This window comes from Tauraco erythrolophus, chromosome 5 (assembly GCF_009769465.1).
Source record: "Tauraco erythrolophus isolate bTauEry1 chromosome 5, bTauEry1.pri, whole genome shotgun sequence".
Lineage (NCBI taxonomy): Eukaryota > Metazoa > Chordata > Aves > Musophagiformes > Musophagidae > Tauraco > Tauraco erythrolophus.
Window position 1 is genome coordinate 71,695,576 of NC_141469.1, and position 13,753 is coordinate 71,709,328.

At 39.6% G+C, this 13,753-nt stretch overlaps 1 protein-coding gene across 2 annotated transcripts in view; it reads left to right on the top strand.

The window, feature by feature from the left end:
* The window catches only part of SH3D19 (SH3 domain containing 19), an 87,961-nt gene that overhangs the window by 20,122 nt on the left and 54,086 nt on the right, over positions 1-13,753 (top strand). For both annotated transcript variants that reach the window (XM_086611804.1, XM_086611805.1), the window contains exon 2: positions 1,140-1,179. In XM_086611804.1, the coding sequence (XP_086467930.1) occupies positions 1,140-1,179 (40 nt within the window). The remainder of the gene's footprint in view (positions 1-1,139; positions 1,180-13,753) is intronic.

Consider the following 13,753-nt stretch of genomic DNA (forward strand, 5'->3'; position numbering starts at 1 on the left):
TAAGGTTAAAAATACAATTTGTGAGTATGAAATTTTTTTCAGGAAGGCTCTTAGTCTTCTGTATAGAGAAACTTTTCAGTAAAGTGTTTACTAACACAGGAAAAGTAGCTTTCTGTTTAAAATACACATAGATGGAATCAGAAACAAAATTACCATGGTCAAGTGGAGATTATATATAGCTGTAAGAATATCCTTCTAATTGCATAGTGGATCTTTCTGTAATAAATGATTAAAACCCCCTCTAATTTTAAAACCAATGTTTAGAAGGACACAAATCTCAATTGCTTCTTTCAGGTAGTTCAAAAGTCATGTGGTAAGAGATATTCTGGACTTAGAATGTAAATGTGAATTCTAATAACACTACAGTGCTTATTTTGTAATGCTTTTATGATAATCTTAACTCTTAGGAGAATCTTTGCACATCAGAGCTTTCAAAAATTATAATAAAAAAATATCTGGAAATGTATCCAGAGATGGCTTTAGCAACTGATAAATTGTTCAGCAAAAGAAGTTTATCTGAATTGATGTGATTGTACTGTGTAGATTTTTATTTGTGGGTCAGTCTCATTAGTGCAGATAAACTACTTGAAATACTCAGAGGGTAAACAAACCCCTTTCTAACAACACGGAAAGATTCAGTATCTAGAACACCCAGAAGTCAAAGAGTTAATGATGGGGCTGCACTGGATTCAGTGTATTTGCAGATGTTGCTGCAACCAACTGCTGATTTTTCTCCCATCCTGTCAGGGAACTCTGCCAGCCGTGATTCATGGAATGATTTTTTTGCGCTGAGTAATCTGTGGTTTTTCTTTTTTCCTCTCCCCTCTCCCTTATTTTTACCCTAAACTAAAGTCCTGTTCATTTCGGCAAAAGGGAGGGGAAGCTTCCAAAGCATTAATACAAAATATTAAATACACTGTGCTTTGAGTAGAGGTATTTTAACAAACACTAAACTTGCAGTAATTTTACTCACTCTCAGGCAGAGTGGTCCAGTGCAGAAAAACAGTTTTATTTATAACAGTGTTATAAACTTTTGGTTTTGCTAGTCATACGGTGTCACAGTTCTTGTAAGACTTCTGTACTAGTATTGCTAAAGAACATCCAACTTTTGTGCTGATATTATGCCTCCTTTCTCACAGATCGCTCTGAAAGAAATAAGCCAGACTGCCGCTCTTCAGGGTAAGAACCATATTTCTATATTTATTCTTCCCTTCTTTTCCTTTTTTTTTTCTTTAATTTTTTCCCTTTTATGGGATGAACTAGGAAATTAGCCAGAAAAATAAAAATGCCATTCTTCTACTCTCTGTTTTGGTAACAGTAATGAAATACCAATATGACTTTGTGTTAAAGATAGTTGTTTTATATTCCTTACGGGCAAAATTTTCCAAGGAATTAGCAGGGCTTACTACACTCTTAATTGTGTGCACTTAAAATCCAAAGGCTCGTTTATGTATCACGTTACAGGGTTGTTTGGTAAAACTGTGGTTGAAGACAAGAAGCCCTCCTGACTTTCGCTCTTTTGGACTGCTTGCTTCTGTAGCAAGGAAAATAATTCTTGATTCAGTCAAGAATAGCAACACTTTATTATTTATTCCATTAACTCTGATCCCATCATACCTAAAGTTTCAAAACTGAGAGAAGCAAACGAAAGAGTATTAAACAAAACAAAACATTTTGTTTACTTAGAATTTCCATCAGCAATTGCCATGAACTTCTAAGCTATTGATTTGCAAGGCCACATTTTCCCTTAAACTTCTGAATATTCTGTAGTTCTTCTTATCCTCTCGTTTCTTAAAAAATTCTCTTTCTCTTTTGCCTTATTTCCTAACTCTCCCTCTCAATTCTCCACCAGGGAATAGGATGTTGTCTGTATCCAATAGTGGATAATGGGATTTTAATGCAGTAAAGTGGTAGAGCAGACCAGCTAACACTGGCTCTCCCACTCCTTTGTGCAAAGCCTTTCCACAGGTTGCCCCTGGTGTCCAGCCTTCTGACATGACATGACCTTTCATTTGATTTTTACAGTCTGATTTTTTTTTTTTTTTGGTTACATTTTTACGGTACAGTGGGATAGCTTTTATAGCTAGAAGAACTGAGGGAACTGTAGCCTTTTTTTAGAGCACAGTCGATATGTTGTATCTACTGAGTGATACGATGGAAGAAGAAGAAGAATGCTTTTCCCTTCCCTCCCATGTCCGCAACAGCACTGTAGCTGTTTCCAGCATTGTGTTTAAGTTGCAGGGGAGTATTGCCTTTGTCTTTGGTGACTTATCTCTACTTAAAACATCAATCACTGTATTTCCTTTTATAATTAAAATATTTAACTTTTTTTCTTCAAATGATGCGTTTATGGTCTATATGTTTTAACTTTTATTAGATCATGTTGTATTGTAATAATGTCAAATAAATCCAAATCATTATCAAACGGAAATCTAATTTTACCAAAATGTTCAGTTTAAGGTTGAAACTATTTCAGTCCCTTCCCCTTTCTTCTGGCTGGTCCTTCCCGCCAGTACCTCCAGTTTGCTCTGGAGTGTATTTTAGAAGTTCTAATTCAGAACCTAAAGCAAAGTAAAACTTCAGATTTTTTGCATGGAATTGGAATTTCAAATGTGGACCAGCTCTGACAATAAAACATTGCCCGAAGTTGTCTGGGTAACAAATTCCAAGTTCTCACATGGAAAGCACAGAGAAATTAACCGTATAATGTAGGTTGCTCATAATGTTGAGAAAAATGCAGCTTTCAACAGTCTTTCATTCCTGCCAGTAGTGCAAGTGCTTTCTAACCATATCTATGTATCTTCTTCCCCTTCTCAGTCTCACCGGCCATCGTGTCATAATTCTGCTTTCCAGGATGAGCTATGAGGAAGAAAAGTAATTGTTTAAAGAGTAGTGTGGTTTTGTGCGTGTTGCACTGCTGCTTCTAGGCCAGAGCAGGAGCAGCCTGCCTTACTTAGACCATGTGTGCTGCTAATTGATACTGCTACGCTCTGTGGTTCATCTCTCATTACAGCTGGAAGCATAATCCTGTGGTGACAAATTGCTGGGTGAGATTCTTCTCCCCAGTCTGGCCATATCATAAGTGGGAAAAGAGCTGCAGCCAAAAGAGCTTACAGCCACTTGCTGTAAGAACTGAGGAAAAACTGAATAGTGAAGTATGCAAGACTTAATTAAAGTGCGAAGCACGCTTCTCTTGTAACATGGACAGCATTTCAGAGCTGTTTGAGTTCCTTTGGGGACAGTTTTATGGCTTATGCCATTTTATGATGAGCTACTGCACTCACGACACTTTCCTCTCTGGGGGGATGCTCATGACAAGGGAAAGAGAAAACACAATGGCTCAAAGGCATCTTGTCTACTTTTTCTTTAAGCTGCATGTTGTGGGATGCATCTCTTAAAAGCGCAACATACCATCCCTCTCCTGATCTAAAGTAGAACAAAAGTGACCCTGCATGTCTTTGTACTTGGACTCAAGGTCTAGCAACAAGAATTTCTACATTAAAATGACTATAAAATAATGGAGATGGACATGGGGATACTAGTTGACCAGATGAAGACACATGCCATGAGCCTTAAGAAAGGTAGAAATCCTAAGATGAAATAGTGAGTGTGGATGTTTCCAAGAGTGGGACAGAGAAGTAGAAGTTTATTTCATACAAGGCCCTGGTGGCATCTTGCGCAGAAGTCTGTCCAGTCTAATCACAAATGTGAAACACTGGGCTGAGAAGAGACAAAAAAAAGCCCAAACACCATCACCACCAACTCCTCCTTAGGCTCTGTAAGGTTAAGTTTTAGTCTGGAACATGGTCAGCTTAATAAAAGGATCACGTGACAATATTTATTGTGATTGCAGCAGTATAAAGCTTGTCCTTTCCAACACCATGTTCTTACACGTTTCTGTGTCTGTTTGGGTATTTCCAAATCAGGTTGTGCTTGAGTCTTCGCATTATTAGGAGTGAAGAGCTCATATGCAATGAAGCAGACACAGTTTTAAAAAAAAACAGAGCTCGGTCATAATTCATTTGCAATGAGAAGCATATAAAAATCTATTCTAGATAGAACAGTATATAAATGATCTTTAATATAGTTCCTTTTATTATAGGATGATGCCATTTAGATAATGCAGGGTGAAACGTATTTGTAGCAGTATCAGGAGCTCTGACACATACTCTGGTTTTGTTACTAGCCTATCAAACGTTTGGTATGGGAGAAATGCTACAGGAAGGTGGAGTATTGCAAGTGGTAATATTGGGATCTAGCATGACATTGGGAAGAAATTTGGGGAGTGGATGAACCAAAGACTTGAAAGGCAATGACTTGAAAGAAGAGCAACAGATACTAGGTAATACTTACAAAATGTGTGTTAATACACTATTTTTTGCCTCTTTTGGCAATTAGCAACCATCAGCCTCGCAGGAGAGTTTAGATAAAGCGAGGAGTAGCAGAACAGGGCCTGTGGATATCTTTTTCATGTACCATTCTGCACTGATTTTTTTGTTACATGTTAACACATTAGTAGGATCAAAACAGATGTTCCCTGAATCCAAATAATACCTATTGCTATGTTAAATTTTTGTCAAGAGACATTTAACTTCATGACCTGATATTAACCATCCTTTGATTGTTATATTTCAGACAGTATTAAAAATATGTCTACACTGGCAACAGTGATCTCTAATTATTGTTATTTCTTGATTTTACTGTCAGGTCACACACTGTTGGCTCTAATAGGTTCAGGTCATGCACTGCTGTAGCACACGTCAATTAGGTCAAAAGAAGCAGACTCGTTAGTCTTATGTCTCTAAATGTTTTCAAACTGAAAATTATATTGTAGTAATAGAATAGAAGATTTCAGGCATCCACATATTTGCAGTTAATCCCTGAACATCAGAAAAGCCCATAGAAGTGACTAGATTAATTTCAGTATGCTTTTATGTTTTTTCCTTTGGAGTAAGGATTATGGATCAAGAAATTCTGAAACAGTCTTGTAATGTGGTATTATTCATTGTACTTGCCTTGACCTTGGAGATGAGAGGATGAAGGTAGCTAAACACTGCAGCAATTTATTGAGAGATTCATTAGCTTATCAATCACTTGAAGTCAAGTAAGAGATTTTGATTTTTAAAGTCTAGGAGTCTACTGTGAAAGCTTGCCCTCAAAATGGGAAGGGGGAAGACAATAATTAGTTCATTTCTAGAAATAGATTCTAAGTTCTGCTGGCATATAGTCTGCCTGCTGATTGAAATGTGCTAAAGTTCTTTTACAGCTGGTTGCTTTCATTTGATTGAACTAAATTGGGCTTTTTTATTTAAAATACATCAAGTCAACAATACAAATAGACACAACTCTTCTTTTGTTCCTTTATAAAGAAGCACTTGAAGAGGCTGATCAAAGGGGCTACAGATGCCTTTAGTGAGCATCTGGTAAATCAAGCTATCATTTTTATGAATGGTGCTTTGTATCTTACTTTGGTTTTATTTTTTTTATGTAGCAGAATTCCAGTAGTGAAAGCTTTGCTGCATTTCTGTTTCCTCTGTTATCTAATGTTGATCTTGTGAAATTGTGTTTAATAAATATTGCAGTAATGGTCTAACTATATCTTAAGAATATGTTTTCCCAGATCATCTGTGAAGCCTGAAAGACACCTTTTAATTAATATCTTAAGGCTTCAACAGAGCATGAAGGGAGTCTTAAGGCACAGGCCTGAGAAAGTAGTGAACTGTCCTCATTTTATAGTTAAACCAATGTGCTTTTACTAATCGTTACACTTTTGAGGTCTTGAGAAAACAGACAGTAACAAGATTTTCTGTGTTGTAACCATTACAGTCAGTCTGCAGTCAGTTATTTAATAATTCCAGCTTTGCATATCTGAAGGGGAATATGAGAATCTTTCCCTCTGCAGCAGAAATCTTGCTAGCTCCTAACCCCAGTAGGCTGAGGTTCTAGCTTGAAGCCTCTCACAAATATTGTGCACGTAACAACTTGAGTTCTTTTGTAATTTCACTGCTAATTTAGTAGGCCACTTAACAGATTTTGTGTATTGTAGGTAAACTTGAAATCTAGGATACCGTATTGGAATTTGGCATTGGAAAGAATGAGAAGCGCTCTTGTAACCTTACCCAAGACCTCTGCTTCTCTGTTGTGCCTTAGTCAAATGGGCAGTGTGGAGAGACTTCTGATGCTGCTGCTGCTTCTGTACTGAGAAATCAGACTGGTGAAAATGATGGGAAGGGACCTCTGCAGGTTATGCTAACGTTGCATCAGGCCAATGCTGTCTTTTTCTGTCCAAATCTAGAAAGACTCCCAGGAAGGAGAGCTTGGACCCACTTATTTTCAGCCCACTTGTAGGCTGCTTGTCTGTCTCGTACTAACTCAATTTCCAAATGATAATGCTGTGGGAGATGGTGTCAAAGGAACCAGTCTAAATCTAGTGCTTTGGTTCAAATACTGGACTACTACTGTGGTCCAGAGTGACTGCATTTATTCCCAGAAGCATCCTGAAATACAATTTTTCACTGCTGTTGTTGAAAAGCTTTGTATTGTCCGCTGGCAATGTCTGCGTTACCTGGTCAGTGCAGCTGTTCCACGCAGAGGAAAATTTCAGGCTTTTGCCAATGCAGCCAGCGTTACAGGCTGTAATACAGATCCGAAGTTTGAGACTTTGAACCTTGCTGATACTCTGTCCGAAAGGGAAGGGCTGTGTGTAGAAGAATGAACGAATGGTGAGGGATGACACTTGTTTTACTGTTATGTTCTTATTCTTTATATTTAGCTTTTACAATTGTTAGGGCTAGGGAGTAGCAGGTTGCTCTTAGTCTAAGCATACTTTCAGGCTGTGAAAAGAGGAAGGTCCTGCTTTTGTGCACTCCCAGCAGGTCAGAAGTTGATGTAATAAAAAGTATTTAATCTCCTTCCCAAACCCTTAGGCTGCAGTTTCACAATTGCCCTGAACTGAGCTAAGCCTGTGCCACTCCAGAAGGAAGGAACTCATTCCCTCCTTTGGGCTGTTATCAGTGCTCATGTGGTTTGTTGGATCAGAAGGCAGATCTCCAGGGAAAAAAATAGCTATGTCTCCACTTACAGATGAAGCAGGTTCAGCAGAGTGGGGCTGAGTGATTTCTTGCAAGTCGCACAATAAATCAATGGCAGAGCTGGAAGCAGAGGCTCGTTATCGTGACTTTTGTTGTTGGTGACTAAAAGTAGGATCATGTGGCTCCATCTTTTTCATTCTGAGAGCTAAATTTTGGGCTCAGTCGCTCGGAGTGTGGTGCAATTCCACTGGTCAAGTGTGGATTTAAACTGGTGAAACTTGAGATTGGAATCTGTTTATGCATCTTTCTTTTGTTTATCATGTGTTTCTGGTCAGCAGCACATGCTGTGCACGTCAGAGATGCTCCTCCCGGGAGTAGAATGAGCTGGAGCAATTTCATGCAGCATATTTCTTTGACGGCTTCTTTGCCACAATAGATCATTATGTTTAATTTATTATTTGCAATGTTAATTTTCCCTGCTCAGTTTATACTTATCTGTAAATGAGAAAAAAAAAAATCACAGGTAGAGGAGAGGAATAAATGGCAGATGGGTTCAGCCTAGTTGTCAGCAATTAGGGATCGTGTGGGTATCCAGGGCCTGTTGCTGCTGGTGTTTGTTTTAATGCCACCAATTCATCACTGTTGTGTTGGAATTTTTGGCTATTCATCTTACAGAAAGGGGTAAAATGTTATTGTGAAGGGCACATCCTAGCCAGCCTTCCAATTTCTTTATTTCTAAACAGAGAAGAGGTATTTGTTTTATTAAAAGAGTGCTCTGTTCCTGCTTTCTGCAAAGAGAATTTTGAAGGACTGTTTGCTTTGGTGCCCTGAACAACTCCTTCCGTTGTCTGGGCTGCTCTCCAGTGCTTATGCTAATTCTTGATGGAAAATAGTGCTGAGAATGAGATGGTTGTTGAAGGAATAAAAAGAGAAGGGTTCACTCTCCTTCTTCACTGAAAGAATTTTAGTGCTCCTTTGGGCATCTTGTGTACATGAGCAAGTTTCACTATCCCCAGACCTTTTGGAAGAGACTTCTGTAGAAGGTACTGAGGACGATCCAGACAAAAGGCCTCTCTCCTTGTGCATTAGGAGAATTGTCTGGGGCATAAACAACCATGACAGACCTTAATTGTAGAAAAGGTAGTTTCAGGAAGCACACAACTACACATTGCAGATTTTTGAATCATGGAAGTTTCCTTTTAAAGATCATTTTGAGAATATTTCACTTTTTCCCTATAAAATGGCAATCATTCTCTTTAAAACAACCATATGGCTTTGTCTTTTAATCCTGCTCTAAGGTGGATGGAATCTGTGGGGAGAACTGGAATTCTGTCTTTGTAAGTAACATGTGATGGGCCAAAGTAATCGGGCATGGTTATAATTCTACTTCTTTATTACTATTCTTTTTTTTCCCCAGAGACATTTTAATTGCAAATAGCACATTAAATTCATCTGGTGGATGGAAAAGAGGGCTGGAAGAGAATTCTTTCCAAAGGTGTTTGTAATAGTCTCAAAGAAAACAGAGGAGGAGGAGGAGGAGCTGCTAGGAGAAGCCCATGGGATTACATGTCAGGGCTGGTTGTAACCTTCCAGCTCAGAAGTAGCAGTAGTTCGTTTCTCCCTGAAAGAATTTCATGTTGATATTTTAGTAGTGCTGGAGTTTTGGTTTATTTCCCTAAGGATTTCTGTAAGTTTCTCTCTAGACTCAGGTCAGTATCTACATTTTCCTTCACCTCTGGGGTTTTGAGTGGGAGAGCTCAGTTTGCGGTTATATTGTGTAGGTTTCCATGGCCTCTTACTCTGATGTGCACAAGATAGAAGAGATTGTTAGTACTTCCTTTTTTTTTTTTCCTTTTTTTTCCCTTTTTTTTTCTTTTTTCTTTTTTTTTTCTTTTTTTTCTTTTTTTTTCTTTTTTTTTTTTTTTCTCTGTACTGCTCACCTACTTTGTCATTTCATTGTAAGTTATTCTTTGGTGTCTGCAGATGATTCTAGTAGAGGTAATTGGTTACCCTAAGTAGCATTTGATTTGACAGGTTGAACATTGAAATGATTGATCAAGTGCTCTTTCAAAGCATGCTGCAGTTGCATCCTCACTACATCGTAGGGGGAGAATATTCCTGGTGAGGCCTGTCACATTCAATAGTTTCTTCCTTCTTACTGTATTACTGTCTAATTCCTCCTGTGCAGTTTGCACAGCTGAATTTTAGGCACCGATCCTGAAATTTGTGAGACGCTGTATTTCTGATTTTTCTACAAAATTTCTCTTTTCAGAAGTGGTATTTTGCTCAGTGCGGGTATCATTATTTGAATTTAGGCCATGTTTACATATGGGATACGTCTTAGTTTTGGCCATCTGTGACAAACCACAGGCTCAACTGAGCTAGTATTAGCCCTTAGTAGAGATAAGGATGAGCCGCTTTTGCCTCTGTTTCCAACTACCTCAGCTTCAGGAAGAGAACTAAGATTCAGCAGTACAAAAAGTCACGTTGCCTGTTCCCTTGGAGACTACAACCAAGGCAGGTACTGGGCAGGTTCCTTGCTACAGAGGACTGAAATTAGACCACGCAACCCTAAATGTGGCAAGTATTCATCTAAGTATGGTCTTTATAAGTATGCATAACCACATCTTAATTTTGGGAGAGTTGTTATGAGAGGTTTGTCATCTGTTCTGGGTATAGTGGACATTCCCATCTCCAGAGGCTTGAGGCAAAGGTTGACTTCTGATTAAAGAGAAGGTCCAAATCTAATCATAGTGTCCCAACCACAAACAATTATTACTTTGTTAAATCTCTCTTTTGATCCACAAATAATATCTAGTTCAAGCAAAAGAAGTACCTCAGTGATCTCATGTTGTATTAAGCAATATTTTTGCTAGGAATAAATACTTAGTGGAAAAAAAAACCAGCTTTGGTTTTACTGTTATAGTTCTAGTCCATGTTGTCTGGACTTTTGCTTCTCCATCTCCTCACACACCAGCACTGAGTATTGCTACAGTATTAGTCCAAACAATCCTGATACCATTTTATGATTGGACCAGTTCAGGAAGTTTCCCTCCTCTCCCGAGAACACAGTTTATTTTGAGCAACTGCTTTTAAGAGCACTGTGTTGTTTTATTACCTCATTTGCACTGTCCCTTCTAAAATACTGGGTCCATGAATAGCTAAAAGCATGTAGTGCTCCTGACAGGTGAAGGTTGGGCAGCTAGGAAGGAAGAGGACAGTATCTTGGGACAAGTACAGTAATGATGGCTTCAGGAGAGGCTTTCTAGCCACACCTTACTGGTGTATGGGACAGAAGATTATTTGCATTACTGCCCAATCTATCTTCTTCCTTCTGAAGCTATTGACAAGGAAATGTGTTCTGTTAAATGAACATTTTACAGTGTGAACAGACTACCAACAACACTTTCAGTTAATAACAGCATTTATTTTTTTCCATCTAGGACAGATGTGAATTGACCACACAGTTCTCTGTATTTCCATTAATTGCTGTTCCCGTTCTGTCTTTTGTAGGTTTTTGAGTTGATGTCTGTTAGTATTTGAGTTGACCAAATGCGCTGCTTAGTGTGGTAACTGCCTTGCTGCAGATGCTAAGCAGATATTTTGCTTAGTGTAGTACCGAGGTACTTGAATGGCGATCTAGAACAAAATCAGTAACGTTCTTGGAGGGTATAAAATAGAAATTGCCAAGATAATTTTTATTTTAAACGTGAAAATAATCTTAAGATTTATCTTATTAGAACAACTGAAGTAACTGGAAAAAATGGAAGCTTTCAGAAAGGCAACCTCCTTCCATCCTGAAAGACAACTGTTGTGGTTTAACACAGCCCACAATACTGCACAGCCGCTTGCTCACCCTCCCCGACTCCCAGGGAATGGGGAAGAGAATTAAAGGGGAAAAGGGAAGAAGACTCGTGGCTTGAGATAAGAATAATTTAATAATAATATAAAATTAAAAGTAATAATGATAAAATAATAATATATATGAGTATGTATAAAAATGATAATAATATATACAAACAAGTGATGCACAGTATAGTTGCTTACCACCTAGTGATCAGTGCCTGTGCTGTCCCGGCAAGCAATCCTGAAACAGATAAGTCCCGACACCACAATCCCAGATGAGCAAGAGGCCTGAAAAGAGTATGAGAGAGAACTCCAAAAGACCGAGAGTCTGAGAGAGAGCCCTCAGAAGAGAATGAACCCCAAGAAGAGCAAGACCTTCTTCCTGGTCAACCCTCATCTATATACTGGGCATGACATTGTGTGATATGGAATGCTCCATTGACCAATTTGGCCCTCAATCTTAAATCCAAGTTCAAATTATAAGAGGAGTTGTGGGCCCTTTGTCCTAGCTGTGCTCTCCCTGCAGCCTGTTGTGCTCCTGCACACTGGTGAAACATGGGAAGCTGAAAGGTCCTTGCTGTCTCAGTACCAACTGTAAACATCAGTGCGCTATCAACATTCTTCTCATAACAAATGCCATACTAAACTCAAAACACAGAGCTCTTCTAGCTGCTAAAAAGAAAAACTAACTCTGTCCCAGTCAAAACCAGGATAACAACTAAGGGTGTAAAAATGGCCTTAGTGGAGCAGACCAAAAGTCTACCTGTTCCAGTATTCTTACTCTATCTTTATGTGTGAAGTAGAAGCCCAAGGAAGAAGATAAGGAAAAAACAAGTGTGCATTTGAAAGTATCCATGCATTCTGTCAGCATCCAGGTTTGTGTGGCCTGGGGTCTCTGAGAGAGGTGATGCTTTGTATTTAATAGCATTCAATGGGTTTTCTTTAGGTTTTTTTTGAATTCATGTACACTTTTAGCACCTGCAGTGTTTTGTGGCAAGCAGTGCCACAGCTTAGCCTCATGTTGCGTGCTGAAAAGTCTCTTTGACTCTTTCGAACTTGGTGTCTGCCAGTTTTCTATAATGCGTTCTACATCTTGTAGTGTAAGAGAATGAACTCTCATTCCATATAGCTTTGCTACTTCTTGATAAAGTTGAAATGCTGTTGTTTTGGGTCTAAGTAGATCGTGTTAATCAATTAGGCAGTCTTAAGGAAAAAGTCACTATTACTTTTGGAGGCCCAGAGGCACGTTAGCAAGGAGAGAGAGGGACAAGGTTCTTGGCTGACATGAGAAGAAAAACAGGAACAATTTACTGCCTTTGGAGTTGAAGGCATCGCTGAGACTGGGGGTTAGAGAAATTACTTGTTATCTTATCTGTATCTAGAGCCTTTAAGCTCTGAGCTTGAAGAGCTATAAATGTCATTTGTCTGGGACTTCTTTAAGACCTTTGGCACAGTCCCCCACGACATCCTTCCCTCTAAATTGGAGACATAGGAATTTGATGGGTGGACTATTCAGTGGATGAGGAATTGGTTGGATGGTCACATCCAGAGGGTAGCGGTCAACAGCTCAATGTCCAGATGGAGACTGGTGACAAGTGGTGTCCATCAGGGGTCCATATTGGGACCAGTACTGTTTCATATCTTCATCAGTGACATAGATAGTGGGATCAGGTGCACCCTCAGCAAGTTTGCAGATGACACCAAGCTGAGTGGTGTGGTTGACACATCTGAGGGATGGGATGCCATCCAGAGGGATCTGGGCAAGCTCAAGAAGTATGCCCCTGTGAACCTCATGAAGTTCAACAAGGCCAAGTACAAGGTCCCGCACCTGGATCAGGGCAACCCCCAGTATTAATACAGGCTGAGGGATGAAGGGATTGAGAGCAGCGCTGAGGAGAAGGACTTGGAGGTACTGCTGGATGAAAAGCTGAACATGAGCCAGCAATGTGTGCTTACAACCCTGAAAGCCAATAGTATCCTGGGCTGCATCAAAAAAAGCGTGGCCAGCAGGTCGAGGGAGATGATTCTCCTCTTCTACTCTGCTCTCATGACACCCCACCTGGAGTACTGCCTTCAGCTCTGAGACTCCCAACATAAGAAGGACATGGACCTGTTGGAGTGAGTCCAGAGGAGGGCCATAAAAATGGTCAGTGGGCTGGAGCACCTCTCATATGAAGAAAGGCCGAGAGTTGGGGTTGTTCAGCCTGAAGAAGAGAAGGCTCTGGGGACACCTTATTGGGGACAAACTTTTGAGCAGAGCATGTTGCAGTAGGACAGGCATAATGGTTTAAACTAAAAGAGGGTAGATTCAGACTAGACAGAAGGAAGAAATTGTTTATGATGAGGGTGGTGAAACTCTGGAAGAGGTTGCCCAGAGACGTGGTAAATGCCCTGTCCCTGGAAACATTCAAGGTCAGGTTGGATGGGGCTTTGAGCAACCTGATCTAGTTGAAGATGTCCTTTAAAGGTCCTTTCCAAGCCAAACTATTCAATGATTCTAAGATGCACTGGAGATTTTTTCTGTTAAATATTGTTTTCTAAGCTTGCCTTTGTAAAGATTTGGGATCAATGGTCAGAGGTCAGAGATGAAGTGGTTGTTATGAGAGAAAGATAATCCCACTGGTCCCTAGTGTTTTCTGTTCTTTCAGTCACCTGACTAAGCTGAACCTAATACTTTGTGGCTCCTAATTTCCTCTGCCTCATTTACCTGATGGCATATGGCGCATTGATGGAGCCTATGAAAGAGCTATGTGTTTTGGGGATTCTTAAAGTTTAGGGAGGGGCATTTACTTCCGTGGCTGTGACATGTTTTGACAAGGTGTGTCTTAGGACTATTGGTCCAGAAAAATCTGGTTCAATCTGTTCTACAAGGTGTT